This window comes from Osmia lignaria, chromosome 9 (genome assembly GCF_051020975.1).
Source record: "Osmia lignaria lignaria isolate PbOS001 chromosome 9, iyOsmLign1, whole genome shotgun sequence".
NCBI classification, from domain to species: Eukaryota; Metazoa; Arthropoda; class Insecta; order Hymenoptera; family Megachilidae; genus Osmia; species Osmia lignaria.
Genome location: NC_135040.1, coordinates 5,449,861 through 5,467,039, shown reverse-complemented (window position 1 = coordinate 5,467,039; position 17,179 = coordinate 5,449,861). Strand labels below are relative to the sequence as shown.

The 17,179-nt window shown below is 38.1% G+C and overlaps 3 protein-coding genes across 18 annotated transcripts in view; 2 read left to right on the top strand and 1 right to left on the bottom strand.

The window, feature by feature from the left end:
• The first annotated feature begins 132 nt into the window (after positions 1 to 132).
• LOC117600150 (uncharacterized) lies at positions 133 to 3,300 on the top strand. Of its 4 annotated transcripts, none has more exons than XM_034315200.2 (3): positions 133 to 441; positions 2,311 to 2,668; positions 2,751 to 3,300. In XM_034315200.2, the coding sequence occupies exons 2-3, from the start codon at positions 2,501 to 2,503 to the stop codon at positions 3,138 to 3,140; spliced, it is 558 nt and encodes a 185-aa protein (XP_034171091.1). In that variant the 5' UTR covers positions 133 to 441; positions 2,311 to 2,500; the 3' UTR covers positions 3,141 to 3,300. The 4 variants fall into 4 exon arrangements, with proteins under 4 accessions (XP_034171091.1, XP_034171105.1, XP_034171114.1 ...); XM_034315214.2 differs by lacking the exon at positions 133 to 441 and adding an exon at positions 902 to 1,431; XM_034315223.2 differs by lacking the exon at positions 133 to 441 and adding an exon at positions 1,483 to 1,666.
• Positions 3,301 to 3,448: 148 nt separating this feature from the next.
• On the bottom strand, positions 3,449 to 9,610 carry RecQ4 (RecQ4 helicase). Of its 2 annotated transcripts, XM_034315061.2 has the most exons (9): positions 9,016 to 9,610; positions 6,599 to 8,824; positions 6,420 to 6,531; positions 5,552 to 6,351; positions 5,192 to 5,479; positions 4,779 to 5,114; positions 4,544 to 4,703; positions 4,155 to 4,474; positions 3,449 to 4,075 (listed from the first exon to the last, which is right to left on the bottom strand). In XM_034315061.2, exons 1-9 carry the CDS (start codon positions 9,124 to 9,126, stop codon positions 3,845 to 3,847), a joined length of 4,584 nt encoding a protein of 1,527 aa, XP_034170952.2. In that variant the 5' UTR covers positions 9,127 to 9,610; the 3' UTR covers positions 3,449 to 3,844. The 2 variants fall into 2 exon arrangements, with proteins under 2 accessions (XP_034170952.2, XP_076546069.1); XM_076689954.1 differs by having other exon boundaries at positions 4,155 to 4,703.
• Positions 9,611 to 9,765: 155 nt separating this feature from the next.
• The window catches only part of DIP2 (disco-interacting protein 2), a 31,193-nt gene continuing 23,779 nt past the window's right edge, over positions 9,766 to 17,179 (top strand). For 3 of the 12 annotated variants that reach the window (XM_076689950.1, XM_076689951.1, XM_076689949.1), the window contains exon 1: positions 9,766 to 9,904. In XM_076689950.1, coding sequence (XP_076546065.1) covers positions 9,820 to 9,904 — 85 coding nt within the window. In that variant the 5' untranslated portion in view covers positions 9,766 to 9,819. Of the gene's footprint in view, positions 9,905 to 14,922; positions 17,147 to 17,179 lie in introns of those variants that run through there. The other 9 variants (XM_076689953.1, XM_076689945.1, XM_076689952.1 and 6 more) reach the window with 5 other exon arrangements.

The following is a 17,179-nucleotide window of genomic DNA, read 5'->3' as shown; positions in this document are numbered from 1 at the left end:
AAGTTGTTCAGAATCAGTCCAGCTACCCCCCCCCCCCCCCCCCCCCCCCCTCAAAGGAAACCCACTCGTAGTCGAATATCCTGTATATGGAACACTTTCCCTACATTGTCGTTCTCCCCGGGAAAATCTAGAGTGCTCGGCGCTGTCCGTCTACAATCCGCATAGTTACAGGTTATCATGGCGTACATTTACACCTTCAGTCGAAACACAAGTGCGGGAAGAGTTGTGTGGTCGTTGTCGGCCTGATCGTTGCAATATGTTATATTTTATGGCCAATACAGTGTTTTCCACGCAATTTTTAATCTGATATTCTGTTCAGATGTGAATCCACTTAACGCAGAGACGTGATATTCCCAGTGTATAACTCGAATCTTCCTACAAGCAAGTTAATTAGCTATTACGTTTTTATCAACGAACGTATTTACACTCCTTTCAACATCCGTAAGTACATGCTATTAAATTTTATTTTTACACACGAATTATCATTTCAATGTTACCATATACTATAGAATATTAACCTTTAAATCGAATCTTTATTTTAATGTACATACGTATAAGAATAATCTATAAGGTGAACGATTGACAATTTTAAATTTGTATTTTTTGACTAAACTACTGGGAAATTAAATGTTACATCATCAAAAATTAATTTTGTAATTAATCTTATAAAATTTCTTCCCATTCTGTGAAGATTATAAACATAATTAGTATTATTATCCTTTACTGAATTTTTGTCAATAAATACAACACATATTTAAGTTTCCTTCTTAATTCCGAAACTTATTTTACGTACAACTTAATAATATATAACGGAACCGTACAAATTATGGTAATGATTTTCAATTTTCATAATATTATATACAATCAGGTTCTTTTCCTACATCGATATAACATTGTTTTGTAAAACTGTGTAAGAGTTCGTGTACAAATCGCTTGTAAGCTTCGATTACGTAGCGAATCAATCTTGACGTAATTATAACCTAGTGATGGGAGTCGGACATCCATTCTTTATTTGATATCTGGAATATTCTTAGCGAAAGCATTCAATATTTTTATTGAGTTATATTATTAAAACACTTTCATTTCGCTAACAGTTTTTCTTACGATTAATTATTTTATTAAATGCTCTTTCTAATGTGACGCGTAAATTCGAATTCCACCATTTTTCCGCGAAGGCGTGAGCAATTATATTTCTTGTTACCGGTTAATTAGACAGAATTTGCAGCGGCGCCATTAAACGAAATTAAGAATTCGATTCGAATCTTGCGAAAAACTTAACTCGTAAGCGTTACAATCCTGCCTCGAGAATGATGTCTAATTTTTCTTCGCGATTGCATAAGATCATATTTGATAATTAGTCCTTGGGGGAAAAACGTGAAACCGTGAGAGGCATGAAGTGTTCTTTAGTCTCAATACCTTTTTCCATCCACTGTATGTATAAAAGAAAACAAAATTTGTTATAATATAACTTCAATCGATTAAATAAAAATAGCTGCTTGAAAACGAATATTATATCATGTGCTGTACACTCGAATACATTTGTACAGTTATCGCCCAAGCTTGTAGGACATGTTGCACATGGAGTGACTGTTTCGAAGATGTTACATATGATAATAGTTGCGATAGTTCGGACTCATAATTAAGTTAAATGTATTTCTATAATTTGGTTAGTTTCCTGAAATTTAAATTGTAGTTTACCGCTATTGTAATTTAAATACAACCGTTCACCTCTCGCCTTATAAAGGATTAATCTATCGAAAATCATCGTTGATACTTTGCGATGCTCAAAATTTCACGCGTGCAATGTGACGTGGTTTCTCTTTTAACCTTTATTACCTAAGTGACTTATGCTCGGTATTTGTTCGTATTAAGTCATCAGGCGCGATGGGAAATGAAGAATACAAATGCACGCGATCAATCGTATTCACCTAATCGAATCCGAAGGATCTAAGAAAAAATAATTTTGAAATTAATATGGATCAAACGGTCACTCCGACATTCATGTATAACTCTTCTGACCATTTGGCATCTACTTAATAGTTAATATCCAGGAACACAATGGTACATTTAAAATTTCAATGGGTATAGTGCTTTTAAAAATTTCTATTGCAACCGTGTATTATCGTTTTGTTTTTTAATGTCTGATTCACGGTCAGTAATTAATTCGATGCAAAAGCGAACCTTGCTGTTTTATTTCCTCTTTGTTCGCCTTGATCGTAATGAAAGTGAAATATTAGTGGATCGATTGATAGTAAAATAAAAGCAATTGATTAGACGGATAATAATAGATGATCGTTTACCCTGTTCCAGAAAATCCTGTTCAACAAGGTTTCTAATCGTTATAATAAAAGCCGCGTGCACAGCCAGAGTATCCGGGAAGTGACCCCAAGGACCCGGCCATACGTTCGAATAAATTAAACTTTGTTTTCCTTTCCAAATACGAGACCACGAGAAATACGTGTCTGCACGTATTTTTTTATATTGAAATATCGACAAAGAAATGGACCGAACTTTCGTCGACGAGGAAACTGGAGAAAGTATTAATGTTCCAGCTTCCGACTGTGAGATACAGCGGCTTATTAGTTCGGTAAACAATGCTGAAACGGGAGAGCCGGAGATCAACGTGATAGGATTTGAAATGACTAAGAATCGAAAGATACGTTTTCAGGTAATAATTTCTATACATTATTTATGAAATTCCAATATCAATATGTGTGTAATCGAATAAGTGATAAATAAGAATTCTTTAGATCCCTAAAGAGGTGAAGGAAACTTTATCAACCAAGGACGGTTCTCTAAAGAAAAGCGAAAATCTAATGGAACTAGAACCTGTCCCCGTTGGAGCCTCTTTTGGACAAATAAATCCAGTTTGCCTGTTTTTCCTCGCCGTTTTATGTTTCCGATGGTTTTTGCCCGTGTTGATGATATTTGAAGTATCGTTGCACGTATGGGCTCACCGTAAAAATAAGGCATTGAAAAATGCTAGCGTTTACTTTCGTTCACCATTTCATGCGATATCATCGGAATTTTGCGCCCTGTGCCAGAACGAAACGTGCATGGACCGCGTTGGGAAAATGCAACAAATACGTATGCACAAATTTTTGCGACAGTGTAATTACATGAAGAGGGTTGTAACGTGAAAACCTTGCCATTGAAAGTATGTATATTATTTTTTTATTCTAAACACCATGGAAACACATGTCACAGATCGAGCAGCGTTTAACGCTGCTTCAAAGAGAACATATCGTATTAAATGTATTTTAGTATTATGAAAGTAACAAAAGTTATTTGTGACTTCTATTCGTTTAGATTTTATTATTCTACGCCTAATCCAATTTACTAATGTAAATGGAACAAATTAAGAGTAGCAATGGTGCAGGAAAAAAATTTTTATATCAGGGAATGTGTATTACTAACAATAATAATGTAACGATATAAATTTCATAACTGTTACGCGTAAAAATTAGCATAATGACGGAAGGAAATAATTATGGCATCAACTTTATTGAAGTATTTGTATTACAATTTATTTTATAAATGTAAAAAAATAAGTTACTCTCTTTTGATATACGCGGTTAAATATTTTAGATATTATAACTAAGTGAACTCAGGCACTTGTTGTCGAAGCAATAAAGTGTTACCCGACCTTACATTTTTTATGCTTTTTAAAATAAAATTATTCGATAAAAATTTGTCCAGTATTATTAGAACCCTACGTTTCAGTTAAAGTATTTAAAACAAAAAGCATCACATAGTATTCGCGTATTTGTGACGTTTAAAATATTTTGCTATAACAAACTGAAGTTCACAAAAACTTTTTCTTTAAATATTAAAAATACCTACCTTAACGCAGAGCTAAAATTTCTTTCGTTGCAATTTGGCACAAAGCATTGAAATTGCATGAAAGATGAGCTCTCCAAAAGCGGCACTTATTCCAAGCATAGGCAGGATAATTCGGACTTTGTATACCGTGAAAAATGCGAGCAATTGCACGTCCAGTAAAGTTATTGTCTCGATAACTTACAATTAAGTTCCGTACGTCCGAGACTATTTGTGCATCATTTTCTACTTTAGTCTGAAACAAAAATACAAAGACTGTGTAACACACGCTTATAGAATTGATATGTACCAATATTTGAAATCATAATATATACTTGTTGAACGGAATCGATATCCACTAGAATTTTTCCCTCAAAGTAATTTCGAATAATGTCTTTTAACTCGTTAGATTTATTGGTTACTTCATCGTTCAATTCTAGACACATTTTGACCGATGGCATGCTAAGTTTATGAAGCGTTGCACTAATTGTTTCAAGTTGTTGTAAAGCTGCAGTTTCTTGGAAACGAGCACGATCAACTAACGTCTCAAGTGCTTCATCTAGCTCTTCATCTGTTAGATCCCCCGGAGCTTTTACCCTTAAGCCAAGTGTATCATACCGTACTGATATGTTAGACCGCTTTGAAGTTCCATTAACTGAAACAAAAGCGAGATATTTTAATATTACGAAGGGTATCTTTACAATTCTTATTTCCTCGAACAAACCTGTTTTCCATTCTAAATTTTTCAGATGACTTTTTACTACACCGCTATCCCAACCGATAGCAGACGCTACGTCTACAACGGGAAACTCAATAACGCTACTATTATCGTGAGAAACGCCCTTTTGTAAGTCGAGTGCTATTGCCATTGCCAGTGGTGGTGACTGAAAAATGAATCAATTTATTGTTTATGTCATCAAAGTAATTTACATTTAGAAACACGTGTTACAGATGCTCACAGATTGTGCAGCTTGTTTTAACGCTTGAGGACCACCGTAGCTTGAAACCCTAGCTCTGACATATACGGATGATAGAACGGTAATAAATCGTTTAGGATGTAATTCGAGATAACATAATAGCGTTGAAATTATTTCCGCCGAAATATCCAGAGCTATAACCGTTTCATCGACTGGTATAGCAACCTCGTGACCCGGACACCTATAATTTCTATCTTTCGCTTGTATCTTTGCACACGAACACGGGACAAAAACTTTTTGAAGTAAACGTCTAATTGAATGTCTGTCTACTCCATTTGCATAAATATGCCGGCGTAATTCCCATTTATCACCATCCTCCTGCAATGAAAAATAATGTATTAAATACAAATTAGGTTTTTAAAACATATGTATGGAAAATAAATTTGAGAAAGTACCTTTGGATGTAAAAACATATGACAATGTGCTATTTGTCCATCCCGGCCAGCTCTTCCAACTTCTTGAACGTAGTTTTCAAAGGTTCCAGGCATATTATAATGAATAATAGCACGAATATCCGATTTGTTAATACCCATACCAAAAGCAACAGTAGCTACAACAATTCTAATTTGTCCATTCATAAAAGCTTTTTGCACCGTCTTTCTACGGGAAGCTGGTAAACCAGCATGGTATGCTTCAGCAATGGGAGACAACTTGCTGTTAGGCTTGGTGAAATTATTCGTGTCCTATTAAAAAGTAAACAATCATAATAAAATAATAATAATAATGCTAATTTATGTCTAATGACAAAATAATACCTGTAAAGAAACCCTTAGAAGCCCAGCGATTCTCACACATTCTTCCCGTCGAGTACAGTAAACGATAATCGAATTACATTGTTTGAATCTTTCGCTTTGTAACAGTTCAATTAAGGCACGATCTCTGTGTTCATCTCGGGAAACAGTTAACATTAGATTTCTCGGCATTGGAATATCAGATATAACACCTGCCATTCCATCGTGTAGCCCTAGATGATTTACTATGCTCTCTGTAGTAGTTTTTGTTGCAGTTGCGGTGAGAGCTAATACTGTTTTAACACCCATTTTTTCTTTAAGAACTCTACAAACCATAAGATAAGACGGACGGAAATTATGAGACCACTGTGAAATACAATGAGCTTCGTCTATACATGCGAAAGCAATTGGTGGAAGTTGCCTTAACAGGGCACCAAAGCCTGTTGACTTTTCTCCAGCGACTACGGCTTCTGGAGAGATTAGTAAAATGTTCAATTTTCCTTGCTTTACCATTTGCATAACGTTATTTCTTACTTTTTCTGTTTGATTTGTATGCAGACATGCTGCTGATAAGAAGAACGGTACGCCTGTTACTTGATCATCCATCAAAGACACCAACGGTGATATTACTAAAGTAATACAATTAGAATATTTCGAATAAAGATACGCAGGTAATTGATAACATAAAGATTTTCCAGAGCCAGTAGATAAAGTCACTAAAGTCGATTGACCGGAAAGTATTCTCATTATTGCTTTTTCTTGTCCAGGTTTAAAACTTTTATGACCGAATTTCTCCAGTGTTTCAAAAACTTCTGCTGGCGTTTCTGTAATTACAATATACCGTTGATGTATCAATTAAGTGATAAATATATCTTAATGTTAAGTTTCTTACCTATACACGATTGATCTTCTTTAAGCTTGTACAATGGCTGTACTGTGTCAATTATTGGAGGCAGTAATTTTGTTACCAATTCATCAGGTATTTTATGTCCACATAAGAGTTCCTAAAAATTTAAGTAAATAGAGAATGACAAATGTGTAATTAGAACATGTCGATGTATATTGGCTTACTTCGTTTTCAATAGGTTCCCATAAATCATCATTGTCCGACTTTTCTATTTCCTTTCCTTCATGTTCAGCTTCTGCTTTAGAAGAATAAGACGGTTTCTCTGGTAAACGGTCAATTCTATTAGCATGCGCAATAAGTGCATTTTGACTAGCCATTTCTTGTGCTTCTTCCAAAGTTAGGAATTCAGAACCATCGTCTATTTCTCCTAATGGTATCAAATCGTCGGTATTGCTATTTGGACAGTTTCGGGAAAAATGACCCACTTCTCCGCATTTAAAGCAATTCGAAACGCCTTTCTTCTCAAGATAGTCAGCTACTACTAAGCTATTTTCACTCGACTGAAGATCTTTTTTTCTTTGTTTCCACTGATTTTTCTTGTATTTCGAAAAGTTGAAATGTTTTTTGCCACGTACAAATATTTTCTTTTTCAAATTAATTCTAACAAAGTTCTCGTTTACATTCCCATCCGCTATCTTTCTTTCTAATTTTTCTTTGTCTGTTAATTTTCCTTTCGATTTAGGAAGTGCAACAGACTTAGTCGAATTAGTAGCTGTTGAAGAAACAGATTTGGTACACTGTTCGATCAGATCCCCTTGATTAGACATATTTATTGAAAATCGTGGAACAGCTTGTAACGTTTCTACTCCATATATTTCAGAGCCCTTATCAGTTGTTTCTAGGTCTGTAGTACCATTTTCTAAAAAGTTATCATCATCGCTTTGTACATACTTTTTCTTTCTAGAAGTTCTTTTGGTTTTAAATGTACTGTTTTTCTCTTGTTTTGAAGTTGGTTCTTTTGTAGATTTATTCTTTCTCGTTGAACTTTTTCGTTTCGTCTTTGAGCTTTTCTCTTTTTTCTTTCCTTCCACTTTATTATTTTCATTAAAATCGGGATCAGAATCATCGGAAGAAATATGCTTAATTCTTCTGCGAACCTTACGACGATTCGTCGAATTTTTATTAGTTGTCTCTGTATCGCTGTTTTCATCGATGCATTTGTCATTGTCATTTGCCACATTTGTCACAATAGTTGTGTTGTCACTCCTATCATTATCTTTATCTGCAATTACATTAGTTGTGCTAAAATCTTTGTATTTCACTTCATTAGACACTTTAAGAGAATGCACACCATGTACATTCATGTTAGTTGGTAGCTGCTGCATAGTAGGAACATTTATATTATTATCCAGACATGGTCTTTTAGGGCAGTGAATCTCTTGATCACTAAAGTTTTTCTTAAAGTTTCTAATGCGTTTATTTCTCCATGTTTCCTCTGAATCACTATTACAAACAAAATCTTCTTCATCTGATATTAAAGGATGTTTAGATGTTTCAGACATTTGGGTATTTTCCTTAGGCGAATAAATACTGGATTCCATTGATTCAATTCCAGAATCACTTGTACCAGAAAGCCTCTGTGAATCGAATGCTGAATATTCCACATTATTTTGCTTAGCACATCTATCTAGCCATGCTGGATTCAAGTTCCTACTAACAGTGTGACCTGCAATCACTTGCTGTATTGTGTTAATGGACTGTGAACCAGATGTAGACTCTGTGTAAGTAACTTTCACTGGGTTATTAAATACAGATGTTGATTTTTTATTAACATCAATGCCATCTTCATTATGTGTTTCTGTATTTGTAGATTCTTCAGATACATTTGTCTGAATATTCATACTTTTCTCAGATTTACTTTTGATTTTTGATGCTGATAAAGATTTCCTGGGATTTCTTTTCACAAACATAGAACTTGTAAATTTATTTTGTGATAGCTGAAAGGAAGATGATCTACCAACAAGTAATGTTTCTTTCTTCTTATATATTTCATTGCTTTTACTTAGATGATCACCCCACACATCTTTCATATTTGTACATTCATTTTTAACTACCAATGAAGTAGTAGTAGCAGCATCCTGATTCTGACAGCGTGGATCTACATTTTCAATATCTTTATTGTCTGTGCTTAGTATAATGTTTATGTCTGTATTTTCTGTAACTTTCTGAGATACATTTTCCAAATTTTGTTTATTGTCATCTGATAAAGGTTTATTATCTTCTTTAGTTTCTTCAACTGATGTTTGCGTCAAAGTTTTATCCAAAACATTATCTTGTACTTCTTCAGAAAATGTAATATCTATAAGAGTTTCTTCTAAGGCACGTGTTTTCAGTTTCCAATACATTTTGTAAGATTCCTTAATTTTTATATCAGCCTCCTTAATGTCATTCTGCAAATATAAAATACAAGGAAGATTTAAACTGCCCATATTTCTGATAAAATATGACTGAAAATAACTGACTACTGGCGCTAAGTAGTGAAATTAAATAAAAAAATTGTCATTAGAACATAAAAATGCTGAGGCACCTTTAATCAAATCAAATTTAAATCCTGAATATAATAAATTATTTTTATACATACTTTATTCGGCTTACGTCCATGTTTTTCTGTAAAACGACTTTCCCATAACTTAACACGATTTTTATATTTTTGGTACTGTGTCTTAAACGTTGGATCTTCTAGTATTTCCATATTTTCACAGTAAATAACAAAACTATGATCATTTATAAATTTATTTCATTAAACTATCAGATACTAGGAGGTTAGCCCGCGTGATCACTATAAAAATTACAGATCAGTTCCACGTGAAAGGAATGCTACTTGAAAGATAAAGTCGCATAACAGATGTCATTCTAGTGACTAGTTCGAATGCGTTCGAATATTCATTTGGGACAAAATGCAATATACTGTGCAATTAAATATTTTTATTACATAAAATTAGGATTAAGCAACAGTAAACATTTATCGTGTTTAATAAAGCTAAGGAAGCTGGCCAACTCCGGACAGGGATCCTAGTTATGCCAATGTTTATAACATAATTATTAGGTATTATTGAAAGAAATATATCGTAAATGAAACTGTATGTAACAAATAAGGAAAGTAGCGAGAACGATAGAGGTTTTTAACAATTTATAAAAGTATAGAATTGATATTCAATTTATTATTTTTCTTTCATGAATAGGATTTATACACGTTATCAGTGAATGTATGTAATCGCCGATTGCGGATCAACTGTTTAGCCGGTAGATGTCTAAACGAACAGTGTCGCCAGCTAATGGCAGTCCCTCGTATCAGTATAAGGCAAGATGGCCGAGCAGTGGTGACGGGTCGTGGTATGTACGGCTGGAGAATTGGTGATCTCGGCGCAGCGCGGATGGCCTAGTGATGGCCGAGTTCAACATCGACATCGGCAAACTCCCGGAGGACGTGCGGGAAAAACTTGCTGAGCTGGATCTCGAATTATCCGAAGGTTAGTGGACAGCTTTTCTCGATGCGCCGCTATGCAAACCCTTTCTGACTCACCCCGTGCATACGTGAGAAAGAATCCCCTAGCCCCCGTTGATAAAATCGATAATACCTTTGCTGTTGCCGTTTCACTCCCCCGTAACTACGTACAGAAGCTTCCGAAACACCTTTCCATCCTTAAGCGAGGCTTTTTCTCGTTTCCTGTCAAACATTAATTACACCAGAGATCCGTAATTTCTTCGATCGGGTCTGTTCTCTCGACAAGACACTTGAGTCCCTATCGACCGCGCCTCTCTGTTCATCGTTCTTTACTTTTCTTTTTGGATAACCAATGACCATTACTATCCTCTTTTTTTTTAATATATTACAAATTTTCGATTTGTAGTCCTGTATGATTGTATGTTCGAATAAATCTCGTGTAAACCTGTTTGTACACTGTTGAAAATGTGTCTAGTTTATCGGGTACAATTTCCAGGATAGAACAAGATTCAACGTTATTAACATATTTTTTCACGAAACAAGAAATGTATAATCGTTCGATATAACTCGAGAGAGCGTCGAGAGATTAGTTCGAAGAAAAGTCTTGGAGGAAATTCGAGGAACACGTAACTGACATTTTGCATGGCGTACGCAGTGAAATTGTAGATGTCTCGAAATGTCTCGAGCGATTGACTTTTTTTCAATGAAACGTTTCTACCGAAAACAAGAGGAATGCAGTGTGCATAATTTTTTGCAACTTCATTCGCCGGCAGTAATGCACATGCTATCCTACAAGTCTATTTGTATTCGTAGAGTTCGGTCTTTCGTAACAAGCTATCGACCGGTTTCTCGTGTCATCCCCGAATACTTGACATTCCCCTATCTGTCAAGTATTCGCCGTTTAATAAGCCGTATTACTTCTTTCAGCGTGTCTCCACGCGATACAGAAAAAGAACCAAGAAACGTCGCTCGAATCGTGTTACGCAAATTTCCTATTCGACTTTCGCCGTTAGGTCGAAATTAGCGTAGTAGGTATATACAGTGGCTGGTTAGCTATCGTTTACGAGCAAACGTGTCCTATCAATCTCGCGGACCGTTGAAATTAACGACGTACGAACGGATTTCTAATCTAGTCAGCTAGAATTCGACTCGCGTCGGTAGGATAGAAGGTTTCGAAACATAACGAAGCAAAGTGATTCTTGAAAATATCTCGGATGCTGAACGAGCGAGTCTGTCAAGGAGATAATCGTAGTTCTCAGCGGTGTCTCGTATGCCGTGGCGGCGCGAGTCAGCGTTACAGGTGTGAAGTTTCCTCTGAACTTGGCCACTATCGCGGCCTCTGAACTCGAACTAGCCGCGACGATCCCGCTTATTTGCATTCGACAGTTAGAGGGAATCGTTAGAGGTCGTGAGTCGACCGGTTTTTCCGGCAACCCCTATCCCGTGGTATACGTCGTTCCTGGCGATTTAAAGGGATTCTAGGTTTCATGGCCGTTCGCTTTCTGCATGGTTGACCGTTTGACGCGTGGAAAAATACGGGATGCAAATGCGCACGTGACTCGGGAGCATGGCTTTTAGCGTAATTTATCGCGTTGCTTAAACTCGTTGGATGTTTAAAACTCGAACGGAGTTATCTGTTAATTCACGATTCGACACAGCATCGTGCAGAGAGTAAATTCGGAATTGAAAGACGGCGATAAGCTAAATATAGAAAACCCGTTGATCGATACGTTTTCAATGAGAAATGGCCTCTGGCTCTGTTCCCGTTTTTTCCGAGACTCGGTAGACGTAAAGCTACAAGGGACATTTTAATGTCATTTCTGACGTGACGTCAGTTGGACGTGGGTCACCGTTCATCTTCGCGACGGCTTTATTTGCATGTGAGGTAATTGTGCAGATTACCCGTTCGTGCGTATTTCAATTGAAACCGACTCTACACGAGCGTCTTGAAAGAAATTCTACACGCGACGAACCGCTTAGAAAAAAATATGATTCGACGAAATTTTGAAAATCAGAGGATTACTTTTCATTACTTCTTTCGCACGTTCTTGGAACGTAGGTCAATTAAATAAATCTTCCGTTAAATCGATTCACGGTTCGTTTCGACGAGGGAAATTAATCGAGGCGTTAATCGATGCCGTTAATAGAATCATCGTAACGTAACGAGGAGACGTCGGCTCATTTATTCTACGATACGATTCGAGTATGATTCATTAAACCGTTTTATGTTGGCATATTATTAGTTTCAACGAAGGACCAGCTATTTTGTTTTATCAACATTAGCGAAACGTTTATGTAGTCTCACTTTTTGGTAGATGCCTGCTCTAATGAAAGAATTAAAAGGGACAAATGTCAGAGATGAAGAGTAAAACTCAATCTTGACCCATACTAGGTATAATCACCGTATTATTAGACGGCTGTAATTAAAGGCAAGGTGGATCTTTTATCTGCGATTTCCATGCGAGCATGGATCGTTACTCTCTGGGTTGCTCAATGTTTCTGCAGTTAACGCTTCCTTCTGAGAGTGGAAACATCAGGAAATACCAAAAGGGACGGATACAAAAGAAAAACGTTCCCCTTTAAACGCGAATTGCCTGGCTGTTTTCGTAATAAACGACCAATTGCATTCTCCTTATCTTCTTCGCAATTAATCAAAGTAATTGCTTTTTTAAAACGAGGGAATTAATCAGCTGTTCGTGTATAATTGGTTACGAAGGAGTGTCCGAGGAAACGAAGCCTCCTTTGCTGATTTTTCCTTTTTTTTTTCATCGATTATCCAGTCTTTAGTGATTCATTCTTTTGATTCCTGCGATCTACCAATTTGGTCATCTTCCCTCTCGTCATACTTAATTTTATTTTAATCTCTACGCAATTTGTATCTTCTTATAAATTTCTCTAAACTCACGCGATTGTCATAGATGGTACATATTTACACGGTCTAATCTGTTTTGCTTTCTCGCGTTATCATTATCGGTTGTGTACCTTGGGTTACAGATAATATCACTTTGATGTTTAACTTTTACATACATATATACAGGTAAAATAAGGCGTTTTGTTCGACAAATGTCGTTCTTTAAAGGTTGTACGATTTCTTCGAACTTTGACCTTGGCTGACCTTGAGTCAGAGGGTATTGAACCGGTCGAGAAGGGGAAGGACCGCGGTCGTAGGTGCTTGAAAAGTCGTAGTTCCACTTAAGAAAGCGAAGGTGACCCTAAAATCAGTAGAAGCCGTCTCTACTCGGAGAAGAGCTATTTTAAATTTGTTTTACCGTCCTCTCGAAGACAGTCAACCTGCTAAAATGGAAATGGAAATTGAACGACTCGAAAAATACATTAACCTTTTGACTGATATCAACGATTGTAAACCCGTATCAAACTTCTTTTTTGCTTCTCCAGTTGTTTAATTTTCCTTGAAATTATTACCATTATATCAAGTGCGCGTTGTTATCTAATTTCACGTTAGTTGCATCGGTGAATGTTTGTATTCTCGATTACAACCAGTTGACACATTATCAGAAGTTCATCGAAGCGACAAAATGCGAATCGACCGGTTCGTTGACGTCACGTCTCGATTACATCGGTGTTACGACGATTTACGTTGTCGGTCAAGCTTCACCTCTCGACCTTTATTTCTAGTTCCTCTAGGTCAGCATATTTCCGTTCGATATTTGACCCGGCTACTTTTTCTTTCGAACGATCCCCTCGATACCTTTTTCACACCTCTGAGGGTTCCGTAATTAAGTCTGCCTTTAGCTGCTAATGACAAGGGTCCTGATAACGGTCAACTTTTTCTTGTCGTTCAAGTCTTTTTCACCGTATGGAATAAAATGAACAGTTTGAGTCGCGATTGACTGTATCGCGGTTAAAGGGTTGAAGCTTTCCTATTTCATTGCGACTGGAACCGATGATGATACAAAGATGCAAACCTTGAAGAGCATGGTGAATGACTAGTCATCTTTCATCAAAAAGATAAACTCGTAAGGAGGAAGCGTATTATCCAGTGTTGGTAAGTTAATCGTGGAGTTAATCGTGACTGGTGAAACGGAATTAACGGGTATAAAAGCGGGAGAGTGAAGCCAAAATTGAGAATTGTTCGGGATGAGAGGAGGGCGGTATAGTTGGGTGCAGCAGGTGCAGTTGCACTCCGATGGAATGCATCCGTCGGTGTCGGTGCAGCTGCTGTCGCAGCTCGTTCGTGGACCGTTTGTAAGATCAAGGCCGCCGGTTTCGTGGGTAAACGTCCTCCAGTCGCCTTGGAGTTGCACGTTGCACCGCCTCGTTGCATACACGCGTCGACGAGAGCACGTTTATCGGCTATTATGTCCCTCCTCCGCACCTTCTACTGATACATCGATATCCACGATAAACGAACGCTCTGCTATACGAAAAATGAGCCAATGTTCAATGTAACGAAACGTTAGGCGATTTGTTTTCCCTCTTTAGGTGGTCATATTTCTGCTCCTTCAAGTAGTAAATCATCCTTATCGTTCTGTAAAGGTAGTGGTACTTGTTTTATTTATTCTTGTTTCCTAAGAATTCAGAGGCGTGTCAGAAGAGGCCAAAGAACCTCGAGTTAGTGTTACTTAGGGAGGGAAACGTAACAATACCTTTCCAAGTGGTGGTATCAATTCAATTCCTCGTGTATCCCTTCCTAACTGACGCTAGCTTAAATTCGGTGCGGAACAGTGGAAGGTTCCTCGATGATTTCAGTCGAAGGTTAAGCGATAATACCCCGCTTTGCTTTATCAGCCCTGTACGAAATCAATCGCGGGCAGATAAACGGGAAGTGTAATATTCCGAAAAATTGGATTCTAACAGCGATATTGGAGGGTTCGTTATCAAGGTGATAAGCGGTTGGTAGTCGGACCGATAAGGATGTGCCTGTAATTTCGGTCGAGTGTTTGGTCAGCTTGTGTCATCTCGTTCACTTGGTCTTTCTATAATATATTCAGGGCATTCAAAAAAAAAAAAAAAAAAAAAAAAGGGTCTTTTAATCCCATGTATCAGTCTGTTTGTAATGAATTTTTTGTCCTACTCTCCTTTTTTTATTCTCGTTTGGAGAGGTCAGTTTTAGACAATTTTTAGACTTGAAAATTAATGATCTCTCATTCAAGCCTCGAAACGCTTCTTTTTCAGAGACAGAAACAAACGTCGAGGCATTCAAAAATTCTTGTTCTTCTCTTTTTTTTTCGTCACGCCTCCCGGTCAGGATTAACCCTACGGTCGGATCGCGACAAAGTTTTATTTTAGGATTTCCATACTTTCTACTGGATGTCGCTGATTTTTTTCTTGTACTTTCTACTGGAAGTGGTCGATTTGCACGGTATGGATCGAACGTGGGCGGGCGAGCGTTTCGGCTTGTATTCGTGGAAAGTAAGAACGCGTGCACGAGATGCTCTTGGATCTCTGATGGTTAAGGGCCTCTGTTAAAGCAGGGGAATGGGAGGTCGAAGAGCATCGAGCAATCAAGCCGTCAATTTAAAGCTTTTTCCCTGGTAAAACGAACGTCGATCCTTTTCCCTCTCTATTACGGTCGTTGCTTCCATTTTTTCAATCGGATGGAAAAAGTTCTCGAGGGAATTGAACGTTTTCCTAATTGAGAATCTTCATCGACGCTAGTTTTTTATGATTCTCGATTCGAAAATGATTAGGTCATTTCATTTATTACATTTTTGTATCGGAATACTATGTGAAATAAAAGCAATTTTATATTTCGTCTGGTTCTAATTATTCGCCACAAAGGTTAAGGTACTCGTAAAGCACCCCGTTAAAGAACAGACTTTACGACGTCGGGCGTAGTTGAAGTACAACGAACAAGTCCTTCTTACGTCTGTACGATGCTCGCGTAAGAACGTAACGATCGTGTCTAACCATTAAACCTTAACTCCTTGCTAATTTCTCACCTTCATTTTCGTCAAGCTTTATATACTACGCTGAATATTGTGAGTGTACCCTTAGAAGGCGAATTTCAACTTAAAGCGTGTTATAATAAATTCCAAATTAATTTCTGTTCCTAATGCCATTCATTAGATTGATACACTCGCGGGCAAGGATGGGTATCCCTGGTTAAATGGAGGTATAGAGGGAGGAGCCTCATGCCACCGCTATTCGCCTGATTCGTTCTATAGCGCGGTGGAAGGGGTAACCGAATTGCCGACGCGAACCGAACTCTGCCGAAACGAGGCGCTAGTGAGTTAGACGAATGGTGGGAGGCTGCGTTCCGTGCTCATTCATTTTTTCACGCAACTGTACAATCGTTGCGTGGCTATTGGGCGGGTCATTTTCCGAAGACAAATATTACTCGTCACTAGGGGAACCTGATATGTAGAAATAGATAGTTGTTCCACATTGGTAACAACGTGCCCACGTATCACGAGTCTTCAAGTAATAATAGTAAAACTTTTACTACGCGATACGGGTGTGTATCGTTCACCAATCGAACGCATCGAATCCCGGCACGTTCGTGCGCAGGTACTAGTGTACGGGAAACGTACCATTCGCTGTAAAAATCCCCTCTTGATGTTGGTCTCGCGAGGGCATCATTCGCATCGCTGGAGGATTCTCTATCCGATTCACGATCTTTGCGAGTCCGCCTTTAAGAAAACTCCCGTATGGGTGGAGGTTAGAAAAGCCCGCGAGTGGGGCAGAGAGTGGTACCAACCGTGTAACATGAAAATAAGATAGAAAATCGAAGGGTAGAATGGTAGGGGGGGTTGGAAGCCGCGAGGTAAGCGTACAAGATAGAAGAGGAGGAGATTGTCCGTGGAAGGTGGGCGTGAGAGTAAGAAAGAAAGAAAGAAAGGAATGGAAGAGGCTAGAGGAGGTAAAGAGAGACAAAGAGAAAGAAAGAAAGAGAGTGGGATGCTGCAAGAGAAGCAAGAGAACAGAGTTGTGGTGTGCAAGGCGAGAGTGGACGGACGGCATACCACCACTATCCGCTCTTTACCTCTCTCGTCTCTCCCAGCTCTCTCCCTCTCCTTCTAGCGGCGTGACTTTTATTCACGGGGCCCCGCTTCTCGGCCTGTTTCCATCTCGCTTCCTCTTTAGATTTCACGTCTTGTTCCGTCTCTCTGGTCCGCGGTGGTTCTCCGTGAGTCAGGGAGAGGTGCAGCGTCGAGAGCTCGCGAAATGCCAGTGATTCGACGCGACTTCGACTACGCGCACTACCCGACAGTTTTTCTCTCCTCGGTAGACGAGGGTACCGTGGCTTCATCGATGTTCGTTCCTCTGCCCTACGATACGCGATAAGGGTGGACCCGCGTCGCGAGTACGCTATACGACCCTACCCTACGCTGCTATC

Excerpts from the sequence above, each read along its gene's own strand:
- LOC117600150 (XM_034315200.2), top strand. The coding sequence starts at position 2,501 with ATGGACCGAACTTTCGTCGACGAGGAAACTGGAGAAAGTATTAATGTT. Across the intron at positions 2,669-2,750 it reads ATCGAAAGATACGTTTTCAG|ATCCCTAAAGAGGTGAAGGA; the intron begins GTAATAATTTCT and ends AGAATTCTTTAG.
- RecQ4 (XM_076689954.1), bottom strand. The coding sequence starts at position 9,126 with ATGGAAATACTAGAAGATCCAACGTTTAAGACACAGTACCAAAAATAT. Across the intron at positions 6,352-6,419 it reads AGAAGATCAATCGTGTATAG|AAACGCCAGCAGAAGTTTTT; the intron begins GTAAGAAACTTA and ends TTGTAATTACAG. Across the intron at positions 4,704-4,778 it reads TAAAACAAGCTGCACAATCT|TCACCACCACTGGCAATGGC; the intron begins GTGAGCATCTGT and ends TTCATTTTTCAG.